Here is a 12,550-nt window from a genome sequence, read left to right as displayed (position 1 = left end):
TGGGTGTACCCCAGTAGACAACCCAAAGACTCATCATGACACAAACTGGTCAGGGGTGACTGTGAGTTGGCTTTTGCTACAAATGATTCAAGTTAAAAAGACAAAGTAGGCAAATTTGGGATGGGACAAAAAAAAATGAACTTGGGGGAGACTCAGAAGACATGTCAGTGCACATGTCGCTCACATTAAGAAATGTTTCATTGCAGGTTTGTGGATGGCGGGATTGATTTAGATACCCAAAGCTGACATGTAAGTCGGCAGGACGTGTCTCCTTAGACAAGAATTCCTCTTCCTTCGGTCACCACAGGGGGACCCACAGCTTAAGTGTCTGCTGAAGCCTGCAAACTGCAATCTTGAGAAGCTGTCCTTGTGGCTGGCAGGCGGCAGGAATAATTCCAGTTTCCAGTTTGGGCTAGGCAATGAAACTGGGGAATGTCAAGTGAAGTCTCCAAACTTCTCCAAGAGGCCTGGGGTTGTAGCTCAAGGGTAGCATGCTTGTCCAGTATGCAGAACAGGGTTCATGCTCCAGCCCTGACAGAAAAGAAAATCTTTCCTACCACCAATATGCAAGTAAAGACTGTGGCTGGTGTATGTCAATGTCGGAAAAATAAATCGAACAGAAATAGCATAGCAAATGTCATTGGGAATGGAGGCATCACACCATAGCAAATGTAAACGCATTGATAAGTACCATGTAGTGTCAGGAGTTAGTTCATATCTATATGTAATTATACTTTCCCTGGCACGTTGACTCCTTCACATCTGAAACGCTACCACTGTTCTCGTGTTAAATTATATTTAGTTTTTATGTAGCAAGGATTATCAGAGAAGATTGAAATCAACTGGCTTTTCTGGAATGCATCTATCTGTGTTGCACATAGTCTGAATAAAATTAAGTAATACAAAGTATCTTCAGCAATATTTTCTCCTGTGGGTTTACATAATTCTAGTCTTTACCTACAAGAATAAGAGAAAGCAAATATTGAGTATATTACCACACAAAAAATGAAATAGGACAAGGTGTTTGCTGTCTGTTCATTGATAAATCTACAGAGCATTTATTGAGCACTGTATTAGATGCTCAGTATGTGGGAGTGAATGAGTGATCTCTGCCTATGGGAGTGTTCAACCTGAGAGTTTATAGTAAAACAAACTAAAATTTTATTGAACATTTGATCTGGGGCCTGGCATACTGTAGTACACACTTGTAATCCCAGAGCTTGGCAAAGGGTGGCCGGAGGATCAGGAACTCAAGGTTATTCTTGACAACATGGAGTTCAGAGCCACCTGGGCTAAGAAAGAAAGGAGAGAGGGGCAGGAGAACAGGAAAGGAAAAGGAAACCAAGAAAGAAAAAGAAAAGGAACACTTGCTCCAAACTTCTGGACATTTCATTTTGGGTAAATATGTATTTCATTTTGGGTAAATATGTTCGAGCATCTTAAAAGCAGACGTGATGAGCATTTCTCGCAGAGACTGATGGTCCACTCTGCCTCACGGTCAGTCTGTGTCACGATGAGTCTTCGGTTTGCCTCCCACCATCAGATGCTCTGAGTTTTGTTTGCCCACTGTCTTTCAGCCTGTTCCTGGAGCTCTAATTAACTGAAGTTGATGAGTTTGTGTTTGCTTTCTTGGCTCTTTTGTCAGAAGCCAGAAAGCAGTGGAAATCTAATATTCCTTCTTCCATTCTTTTGATGAAACGTCAGAGGTCCAATACAGAGATGTGGCAGGGGATGCATGGTGGAGGTGTGTGCAGAATGACCCAGAGGCCAGAAGCCAGCCTCAGCCATGCACCATGGTGGGTGTGCGGCTTGACTATGGCAGCAGAGCCAGTGGCCGGCTGCCAATGCAGTCTTGAGTGGTACTTGGTATTGTTCCTAGTGTACACATGACTGCACGCAATTGTTCACAATTGCGTGTCAGCAGTCAAGGTATAAAACGTTGTCAGAAATACTCAAGTTTCCCTAATTCCCAATACATCTCTCCTAGTGTTGAGTTGTTGGTATCTGAAGATTTGCAGTGGTCCCATCAGGGTACCACTGCCAACCCCTTCTCCCATCCGAACTTAAGTATTTTCTTCAGACAATGGAATATTTCAGTGTGTTCAGTTACACAGCCCATATGGAAAGCTGGTGACAGCATTTGTTGCCACTTTACAAAACAATAACACACCAGAAGAGAGCAGTGACACACAAGAATGTCAACAGTGATATCTAGGTGGGGTGGGGTGAGTGGATATACCATGTCAGCCAGCCCAGCACTGTGTGACAATGAGAGCATGTGATCTTTCCACAATAAGGAACAGTGTTTTGAGTTAAATAAGTAACTAAATATGTGTTTCTGTGCACGGGGTTGTTGCTTGTTTCGTCTTTGGGGATCAGGACCTAAGTCATCATTCCCGTCATTTAGGTGATTCCAAGTTGAGGTAGAAATAAACACTTAGAGGGAAATAGTTTTTATTTATGAGTTCATCAGATAAACCAGGAGGACAGCAAGCGTCATGGTGAGCTGTGCCTGTTGTGATGATAATTTGAGAATTCTTGACTAGACTCAATACCATTTGCAGTTCCCAACTGGTAGTAGGAGGTTTTATATTCTCAATAGACGAGGCTCCTGGCTTCTGCACTGAAGAGCACACAGCACACATACACAAAATGATGCAGGTCGGTGGGTACCATGCGCTCAGCAAGAGCCGCTGATGCAGTATTCCTAGTGAAATGTAAGTCTTAGTGTCATTGGTTGGTTGGTTCTAAGTTTCTCTGAATGTGTCTTTTGGTAGAAACTGGTGTTTGCCAAGATGTTTATCCTAATAAATTTTATCTCTGACATTACTGATAAATATAAGAAATATAACAAATCTGAGTATCCAAATTATAGGAATGGTTAAAGTTAGATGCATAAGATCCCTATCAATAGCTGAAAGTTTGGAGACTAGTTGATAACATGAGGAAATTTTTATGATATGACATGAGGACTGGAGGGATGGCTCAGAGGTTAAGAGTACTTGACTGCTCTTGCAAAGGACCCAGGTTCACTTCCCAGCACCCACATGGCTCACAACCATCTGTAACTCCAATCCCAGAGGGTCTTGGCATCCTTTTCTGACCTCTGCATGCACCAGACACCCTCATAGTATACACACACACACACACACACACACACACACACACACACACACACACGCAGATAAAACATTCATACACGTAAAATAAAAATTTAAAATGTTTAAAAAGCAAAATGACATTAAATATAAAGAGTATAATTCTCCATGCTTTAATTTTTCAAAAAATATGTATTTATGTCTACCTTAGGATATTTATTCTCAGTATTTATGTTTATTTATATATACATTTATACACATGTGTATGTGTTCTGATAAAAAAACTAGAATACTTCAGTTAGCTTCTCATCACATAGCTAGAGAAAATAATTAGTGGGGTAGGAATTCTCCTGAAACCATTAAGAAAAACATTTTTCATAAATTATGCTTTTGCTCTCAGAGTGAGTGAGGAGTCTGTGGTAGTGAAATAGTCTTTCAGTTCTAAGATTATCAGTGATTTGTCGCTGCTCATGCACAGACCTGTAAATGAACACCTTCGTTGGGTCCAGTGGAATTGAACCCTCTGTTCTTAGAGAATGCCCTCTGCCATCAGCCTCATCCTCTAATTTGTTTCTTGTCCTCACAAGGTAGATGGTTCTGCTACCTTTACACATTACTCTTTCGAACAGTTCATCTTTCTTTTGGTTCCCATGTTTATTTCCCTTGTGAAAGCTAGAGCACCTCATTGGTATTTTCAAGTCACTAGATTTCCAGCAAAATAATTTTTAAAAACATAGGGGGACCTCATTGCCTTTGGGAGGTGTTGTTCTTTGGTGTGTTCACGTTGAATCTCGGAGATTTAAAGGTTTGGAATGTGCTCGTTGTGGGTGGGTTATAAGGGAGGGGTCAGGAGCTCCAGTGGGCACCTGTGGTGTAAGGACATGGTCAAGGAACTAGATGAAAAGTCATCTCATTAGGAGGATAAGATACTAGCTGCGTGCACGCATGCACTTGTGTGTGTATGTGTCTGTGTGTATGTGTGTATCTCTGTATCACACTAAGCTCTGGAAGTTCGAACTAAGGAGAGGCAGCAGAGGAAGTTGCAGACTGAGAAGGGAGTGTGCCAAGTACAAACCCAAACGCTAGGTGTTCATTTTACATTTCTGGTAGGTGGAATCTAAGGTTATTGAAATGACCATAAAGATCATTTGTCTGAAAGATGCATGGATAGAGAAAATGTTTGAGAATATGGCTTGTCATGAGAGCCCAGCAGACCCCTCCTGCACACCACATGGCTCAGATCAAAGCATCCCCTGACTTGATCCCAGTGGCCGGATCATTACTTATCATCGATTGGAACCCCACTGGAGTGTTAACCCCTTGCTGCCCATGTTTACTCTCAAGCTTGCTGTCAGTAACTTGAGAAATACAAACTTCCCACCACCACCAGTTAATTCTAAGCTGATTATCAGTGTGGGAGATTTTGCCCTGAAAACTTATCTTTTAGTATTGCGCATTATTTATTTATTGTATTTTTTGCTGGATAAAATTATTATTTTTTTTTTTTTTAAAAAGAGGACACTTGAATTTTGTTGAAGCAGTTTTCATAGAGAGGAGGAGAGGAAGAAATACGAAATGTCCCTGTGAGGAAAATACAAGACCAGCAGATCCAGTACAGGTTTTCCAGTCATATTGTGTACCCTCGGGAAAGCATGGCAGTTTTGTAGCGGCCTTTCCTGTCTGGGTAGAGAGCTTTGCTCCAAACAAAAGTCTGTCAGATACTTTTCACACATGGAGGGAGGTTCTTAACATCAGGCAATTATACCTAAATGCTTTCAGAACATAACCTTCCAGCTCAGAGTTTAACTCTTGCTTTTGGGGGGCGGGGGCAGGACTAATTAGATTCCACGGGGAACGGCAATGTGAGACTCGTCACGTGCTCCCTGGGCCGCGTGGACTCTCCCGGCTGTGTTTTACTCACTCTCCCCCCTTGTGTGTTTTCTTGCAGCTTGTCCCACGAGGAGCACCCCCACAGCCATCCTCTGTACGGACATGGCGTATGCAAGTGGCCAGGATGTGAAGCCGTTTGTGACGACTTCCCAGCCTTTCTAAAGTAAGGATTATCTGCCGTGTGTCTTCTCTGTCCCCCCTGCTGTCCCTCCTGCTGTCCCTCGAGGGTCACACAGCCCTTCAGAGGGTGGCCTCTGAGTCACCATCATAAGAAGTTAGATCGTCCCTGGGTGGTTGTCCCCTAAAGGGAAGGGGACCCAAATGGAAGGCACCAACAGCAGTCAGGTTTCCCGACTAACCCAGAGGTAGAGAGAAAGCCAGTGTTCCCCTTCAGTTATTTCAGTGACTGGTCCTTTGTCGTTCAGTGGCTGGGCCCATTCTTTGGCATGGATTCCTGAGACAGTGCCGCCATCTTGGTTTCTTACCTCTCTGTATTGGGTGGCTTCTGTTCAGATCATTCGCCTCACCAGGAGAAGTGGGTGAATGTATGATGTAAACTCAGGCTGTCTGATCTTGAGCTGTGGTGCTGATAGTCTCTGCCCAAATGGGCTGCTCATCTTCTCCATTTGAAGTAGATGTCTGTGCCTCTGATCTCACAATTCCCTTCCCTCACCACTGCTGTCCAGTAGTTAGAAATCTGACCTAGCTGCCCTGCATTCTTGGCATCGATTCTGCATAATATGTTGAATCCTTGACCAATGTACTGAATACAATTGTCTTAGTGTTCTATTGCTGTGAAGAGGCACCATGACCAAGGCAACTCTTAATAGAAAGCATTTAATTGGGGGGCTTGCTTACAGTTTTCGAAGATTAGTCCATGGTCATAATGGCAGAAAACAGGCAGGCATGGTGCTGGAGCAGTAGCTGAGACCTTTACATCCTGATCTGCAGGCATAGAGACACCAGGCTTCATGTCTCTTTGAAACCCCAGAGCCTACCCCCAGTGACACACCTCCAACAAGGCCGCATCTCCCAATATTTCTAAAGCAATTCCACTAACTGGAGACCAAACACTCAAATACATGAGCCTATAGGGACCATTCTCATTCAAGGCTCCACCAGAGTATCACCGTCTAGTTAATATGCACCGTGTGTAGCTTTTGTGTATCAGGGCACATGATGGTTTCTCTGCGGAGAGAGCATCCTCTATGGACCAGATCTTTATGGGCCAGGTACAAATGTTGTGATGCAGCCACCCCCTAAAGATACTTGTAGTATTACCTGCAGGTAGTTTTGTGTAAAGATTTTACTGTTATATCAATGCATAGAAGGCTTTGAACTTATTGTAGCTTCCCAGATTGGATCCTTCAAGAGTGTTCTGTGGTCAGTGTACGTTTAAGCCATGTCCAAAAGAGCTAGTAAGTATCAACATCAAGAGCACAACGGTCGTCTCCGAGGACATTATTAGCATTTAGATAAGTGATGCTGGCTTTGTTCTCTGTGTAGCTCCTTCATGGGATCTGCTTTGTTACCACCCTATCGTTTGCCTAATGATATTTATCCAACGAGAGGAAAAAAGCTGGGCAGAACACACTTGGCAGTTCCGATTTTCCTGTCGGCACCAATGCTAAGTAAACACGTTGCTGATTTCACTCTTCTAAGGATGGCTGACAAGCATCAGTCAGCATGATTTATGGTTATAAAAGCTTGAACTATAAAATTGTTGTTATCAGTTGTGTGACATGCAGCAACTCTAGGGACAGAAAATGCATCACCAGTTCCCCACTTTGACCCACTTAAAAAAAAAATTCATTAACAGTCGAAGTATTTCTAGCCTAATAATCTCCAAGTCATAGGTTCATGTGTTATGAGCTGGCAGTTAAGATATGGCTAGGCCTCAGGATCTAGAAGAGTGAATAATTCAAACCACTTCTAAAGAAAAAAGAAAAAGAAAAAGCTAAGATCATTTGAATTGAGGCCTAGATTTACCTCCCACAAACAAGACGCCCGTTCACTTCTCAGGATGTGAGGAGCCTGACTGGGAGCTGGAAACCATCTCCTCAGCCTTTGGTGTGGTTTTGCACAAGGCATGACATGCTCCTGGTTCCTGTTTGCTCAGCGGAACTGGAGTGCCCGCTATCAACTTGCAATATTGCTTGCTTATTTTCTGCTGTTTGCTTATGTGCTAGTATTTTTCAGAAGACTTTGTTTGCAGGTTGTACAAGCCTGACTTGAGTTGATATAGGAAAAAGAATAAAGGCAGGGGTGAAAATGAGCCAGGAGAGACCGGAACTCCTGCAACATTGCTATCGCCAGGCATGTCGGGATCCACGTGGCTGACTAGGGCTCCTAGGGCTGTGGGGGTGCTGCTTTTGGGGTTCCCATCAGCTCTGTGATTTCCCTGTTGCCTTCATCCTTTGAAATTTTCTAATGGGAACTGGAGAACACAGGTTTGTATGTCATGGGATTATCAGTCCCATGGTGTAAGTTCTTCCCCCATTCTTCTCAGAAGGGCCTTGTGCAGACTGCCATTGGTTTAGATTAAGCCCTGTGTTCTAATTTTGAGCCAAACTCCATTACATTCCCACCTCCAGAGCAAAGGGACTCATACACATGACCCATCTGGGAACAGGGCTGGGAGATGTGGTTCCAGAAAACAAAAGTGAGTCTTCCCATGGAAGAAGTCCCTGTGAACACAACTCTACTAAGTTCCCAACTCAGGACCTCAGTTTTCCTTCCTTTACAGCACGATTTAATACTTAGAGCTTCAGGCTTATCTTTGGGGTCAGGGTCTGCCCTAATGAAGTGGAACACTTTAGTCATCTTGGGGACTTTGAGTAGCATGTCTGTGCTCAGCCCCAAAGAAAAATCCACTGGCTCTAGGAAACTCTTCTTGCAGTTCCAATGAAAGCCACATGGTTTCCTTGAACTCAGACACTGTTATCAGAGAATATTATTTACAGCGTGTCTCTTCAAGTTGCTGGGTTGGAGGGTTCTGGAAGAATCTCCTTGACTCTACTTGTCCATCAGTCCCCCCCTCCATTTTTACAAGTTATTTTTTAAGGTGGAAGCAAATTGACACTGGTCACTTTGTAAGAATGTATAATTCAACAACTTTAAATATGCAGCAGGCATTATTTAAGGTATGTAATAATACATATTAGTACATATTAATTCATTTAATCCTCATAGCTACCTGGGAAAATGTCATAGTAGCATTTTGAACACACAGTTAAGGCGACAAAGGAGCAGAACATTGGAGTGATTTACCTAAGGCCACCCGGTTACTGTGAGCTCTGGTTTCAGAGTCTTGTTCACCATTGTCGCACTGTGCTACCTGGGAAAAACTATCCTTGTTTGAATTAATAAATTGCTTTCTACTTGAGGCAGTGGATGTGAAGAAAGTTCTAAAGGCAGATCAGGAATGGCGCTACTTTCTTTTAAGAGTAGCCATTTGTATAGATAAGTTACATCTCAGTCCCTTTTAGCATGTGGACTTCAGTATATTAATAATGATCTCTTAGAAGTTACACTCCAAAGGCATAGCATGGGAAGTGCCTAGCCCTTCCTAAGCTCTCTATAAACACTGGCACGTCTCATCTACTTGGGTATATTTTAGTACACAGTTGCTGAGGGTGGTGTGGTGAGGGTCCATAATGGTGACATTATGGAGTGTCAATACAATAGGCTTTGTGGGCCATCAGAGTCCTGTCCCCGTGCCACTCTAAAGTAGGCAGAGAGCCCTAGTGAAGAAGAAGCATGCTTGTGCCCCCATAACAGCTGCATGTGGCCTCTGACCTTGGGTCACAGTTTTGACTCCACCCCTTATTTCCAGCATGAACAGTGCTCTGTGCCTCCTGGATTCTGTTGGCTGGGTAGCTGGGGGAATGCTTGTGGGAGAGTCTGTAATTTCCCCCGACACCCACGCTTTAAGCTCCTGGCTCTGGGGTTCTCCAGCCTCGCTTTTCAGGTTGGGTGTCTGAAAGGAACATGATGCCTAGTTCCTGTTTTCCAGCCGTGTGTGGACTCCAGGTAGTAGGCGTAACTATCACGGCGGTCAGAAGTGCTTCAGGATACAGCTCCGTTAGAGAATGAGGTGTCACTGTTGGTGGCAGAGGAGACTCACAGGCCAAGGCAGAGGTGTGTTTTTCTCCTCTTGAAGAAGTGTTACGAGTTGATGGAAAATGAAAACCAGAGACCTAACATGACACCTTCACCACAGGGTTTTTGTTCCTAAGGTGAAGGCGACCACGAGTCTTTAATTTCAGAGATAAACACCACTTAAAAGAGCATGCTGTTGTTGTCTGTTCCTCCGGCCAACAGAGACCCTACCTATGCCCTGTCTCTTCCCAAAACCATTTGAAGTTTTAGTGCTGGGCTCTGTCTTCTCTCTTTCTTAAATCTCCCCACCCGGAACTGTCACGTGACTGATACTGTTGGGGTTTACTGATGGCAGCCAGTGCTCATACTTGCCGTAATGTCATGCCAGCGGGCATTGCTCTGATTCCTACGACGGGGAATGAAAACAAGCCCGTGGCCTTCCAAGAGGGGAAGCTGTCAGACTTCTCCATCTTTCCATTCCACTTAGTCTCTCTTTGCAGATCAGTCAGTGTTCGTTTTCACCAGAGGGACTTGGAGTAATGATTCTTCCCCATAAAGACGAAAACAAAAACAAACGGCTCCCATGATGCTTTGGAGTGTGGTACACAGCAGCCAGGAAGGTTCTCAGTCATGACCACACTCCCCATTTTCCAGTTTGAGTGTTCACTCAGACCAGGCTGCAGTTTCAGAAATGTCAGAAATACTTGGAGGGAAGTATCTCTTTTTCCCTTAAGCCCTCAGCCCCACCCACCCCATGCCTTGCTTTGGAGATAGAACCCAGGGCCTGGGCCAGCACCCTGCTAGACCCTGAGTGACACCTCCCAAATCCCAACTTAGTATTCCATATGATTTCATCACTTTGTGTACTTGCATAGTATTCCGTTTGAAAAGATTTTCCCCCCTTTTGGTTATTTTTCATATAGAAAAGCTCCGTACAGACAGAGGCAAAGCAAACAAAAATACCTTTAACAAGTCAGTCAAATGTATGTAATTTATGAAAGCCAAAAAATGTCTTCTGTGGGTTTCTAATGTCAGACATGAGAAGAACATTGAAGAGAATGTCCAGAAGGTTGAGGGCTGCAGGCAGAACAAGATGGTTCTTTGGTAAATTGCTTAAAGAAAAAAAAATTTTTTTTCAGTGAATTTTACTTTTTAAAACTCCGAAGAGTTGCATGTGAAGGAAACTAAGTGTGTTCTGTACTGTTTTCACAAGTGTTTTTATCATGGTAACATCTTGTTTACTTTAGTTCCCTGCCTAAAACTACTTGGAACATGTTAAGAAAACATTTCAAGAAACCCTGACAAAGAGGCTTTTGTTTCGCAGCCACTGAGAGGCTGCACGCCTCACAAAGGTGTTAACTTCCAGCCCCTTAAGCACTTCCACACGAAATTCCAGCAACTGTGTTTGTGGTTTTGGAAAAACAAAGTGATGCTAAAGAAACCAGGTATATGCTAATACATGTCTGGGGAGGCCGGATATCATAAATTGTTTCGAGCCCATGTGTGGCTCTCGGGCTTGCAAGCCTGAATGTTCGGCCGTGAAATGACCTCCAGTGAGCACAGGGGCACATGCAGTCAGCACAGCGAGGGGGCAGCTGCCCTTCACTGTGGGGGTGGGTGCAGATCGAGTACCAGCCTGGCTGGTGCAGCCTCTCAAGATCATGAGTGTGAATTTTCCCCCATCACATCTGAGGGGAGAAGTCTTGGAAAGTAGCAAAATGAGCTTTGTATTTTCACAAACATGACTTTTTCTACTTAGTGTGCTTTTACTAGAGTTGTTTTTAAAAGAATAAAAGCTGTGTGTTCCCAAGAAGGGGAAAATGTTTTTCCCTTTAAAAAGACAAAAACAAAAACCCCAAACAGTTTCTTCTTTAACCTTTTTGACTTTGCTCAAGAGTTCAAGACCTTCCCTAGTACTTGAAGAGGTCAAAGTGACCTAAAGAGCACAGTGCCCTCTAGTGACATGTAGAATACCGTATAGAAAAGTTTAGACAAATTTGCCAAACAAACAGACCCATGCCACCACCACCACTTGACTCACAAAGAAGCAAACAATATTTGGATTCACTGTAATTTAGAAATGAAATTTAAATTTTGCTTTCTTTGAAAGCATTTGAAATATTTGTAGTGTCTACCTGGGAAGGTAATTCTGCATATAGCTGCAGATGTACAGCAGATGTATATGACCACAGATGCACTGTTTTCACAACCATAAGTTAGCTTAGTGTCTCATGTGATCACTTCCGGCATGGAATTATCAGGCCTTACTTAGAAGACGAGGATCTCTCTGTCCCATCCTTTTATTGACACCGTCTACCATATTATGGCCATGTCTAAATGGTAAAATTTATTATTAGCAGTAGTGTCACAAAAGTCTGAGACAGCGATTTTCCTTTCAATAAAAGTAGTTAAAAACCTTTTAGAAAATCCATAATTTTGATTGCTGGTACTTCATAAATGTATAACTGGTACTTTTTAGCTGTCTCTTTAGGGAAAAATGAGTTTTATCACCTGTGGTACCTGGGTTAATGAAATTGTGTGCTGGAATTTAGCCAGGATGAGAGATGAGATCATTCCAAGACACTAATATTGGCAACAGGTCTCATAAAAGTGCTAACTCTTGAGTGAAGTATCATTAGATTTTTAAAATTATTATTATTATTTTATGTAAATTGAGAGACTAAGTTGGTTGTCAGTCCTCACGTTTCTATACTAGTGAGATCCTCATTTGGCATCACATTCAAAACCCAGTGACCTAAAAACCAGCCTCGGAGCCAAGAGCAACAGAGCAGTGTCCATCAGTGCCTTACAGAAGAATTTGCTTGCCTCAGGTTTCAACTTCAGTTCCTGTTCAGCCTTTTACAAATCACGGCTCTCAGCTCAAATTTGAAATAATGCTGCCTTTTTCCCCACGTTCCTCCCGTGTTTGATTGTTTGTGGATACTAGCTGTCCAGGAAATCCCATACTTACAGATATAAATCCAGAATGATCTTGTTTTTCCGCAGCCAGCCCAGGATGTATGAGACAGTTATGATGATTTGTTAATTTTTGTGACCCGTGTTTATTTTATGTATGCTGTATACTTTGAGGGTGGAATCAGCTGTTGAAATAGCCCGTGTCTCTCACACATGGAGAGGAAGCGCTCGAGTTTTCCTTCTTTGCTTTGCATTTGCTGGCTTTATTTTTGGAAGGATTTTTTTTTTTTTTTAATCTCTTAGTGTCTGCTCTTTCCGAGCTTCTCCCACATGGTGATAAACAAGAGGTGCATTGTGCCAGAGACTTCAGCAGATCGTGTCCAGGGCGGGTCTTCAGAGATGTGTGAACAGGGTCACATTCTTTCCAAATGTGTTTTTGATCCAGAATGTGTCTTGCCTATATAATTCTGTTCTCATTTTTATGGGGACTTACATTCCCTCCAGATAATACACAAATCCTCAGGTTTCAAATGTGTGTAGGTAGA

At 43.1% G+C, this 12,550-nt stretch overlaps 1 protein-coding gene across 15 annotated transcripts in view; it reads left to right on the top strand.

Moving 5' to 3' along the window:
• Positions 1–12,550, top strand: part of Foxp1 (forkhead box P1) — a 524,457-nt gene that overhangs the window by 465,559 nt on the left and 46,348 nt on the right. For all 15 annotated transcript variants that reach the window (XM_015989405.3, XM_076567455.1, XM_076567453.1 and 12 more), the window contains one exon: positions 5,047–5,151. In XM_015989405.3, the coding sequence (XP_015844891.1) occupies positions 5,047–5,151 (105 nt within the window). The remainder of the gene's footprint in view (positions 1–5,046; positions 5,152–12,550) is intronic.

The sequence above is a fragment of the Peromyscus maniculatus genome, chromosome 3 (genome assembly GCF_049852395.1).
Source record: "Peromyscus maniculatus bairdii isolate BWxNUB_F1_BW_parent chromosome 3, HU_Pman_BW_mat_3.1, whole genome shotgun sequence".
In the NCBI taxonomy this organism is placed as follows: Eukaryota; Metazoa; Chordata; class Mammalia; order Rodentia; family Cricetidae; genus Peromyscus; species Peromyscus maniculatus.
This window is presented reverse-complemented; position numbering and strand designations above follow the sequence as displayed.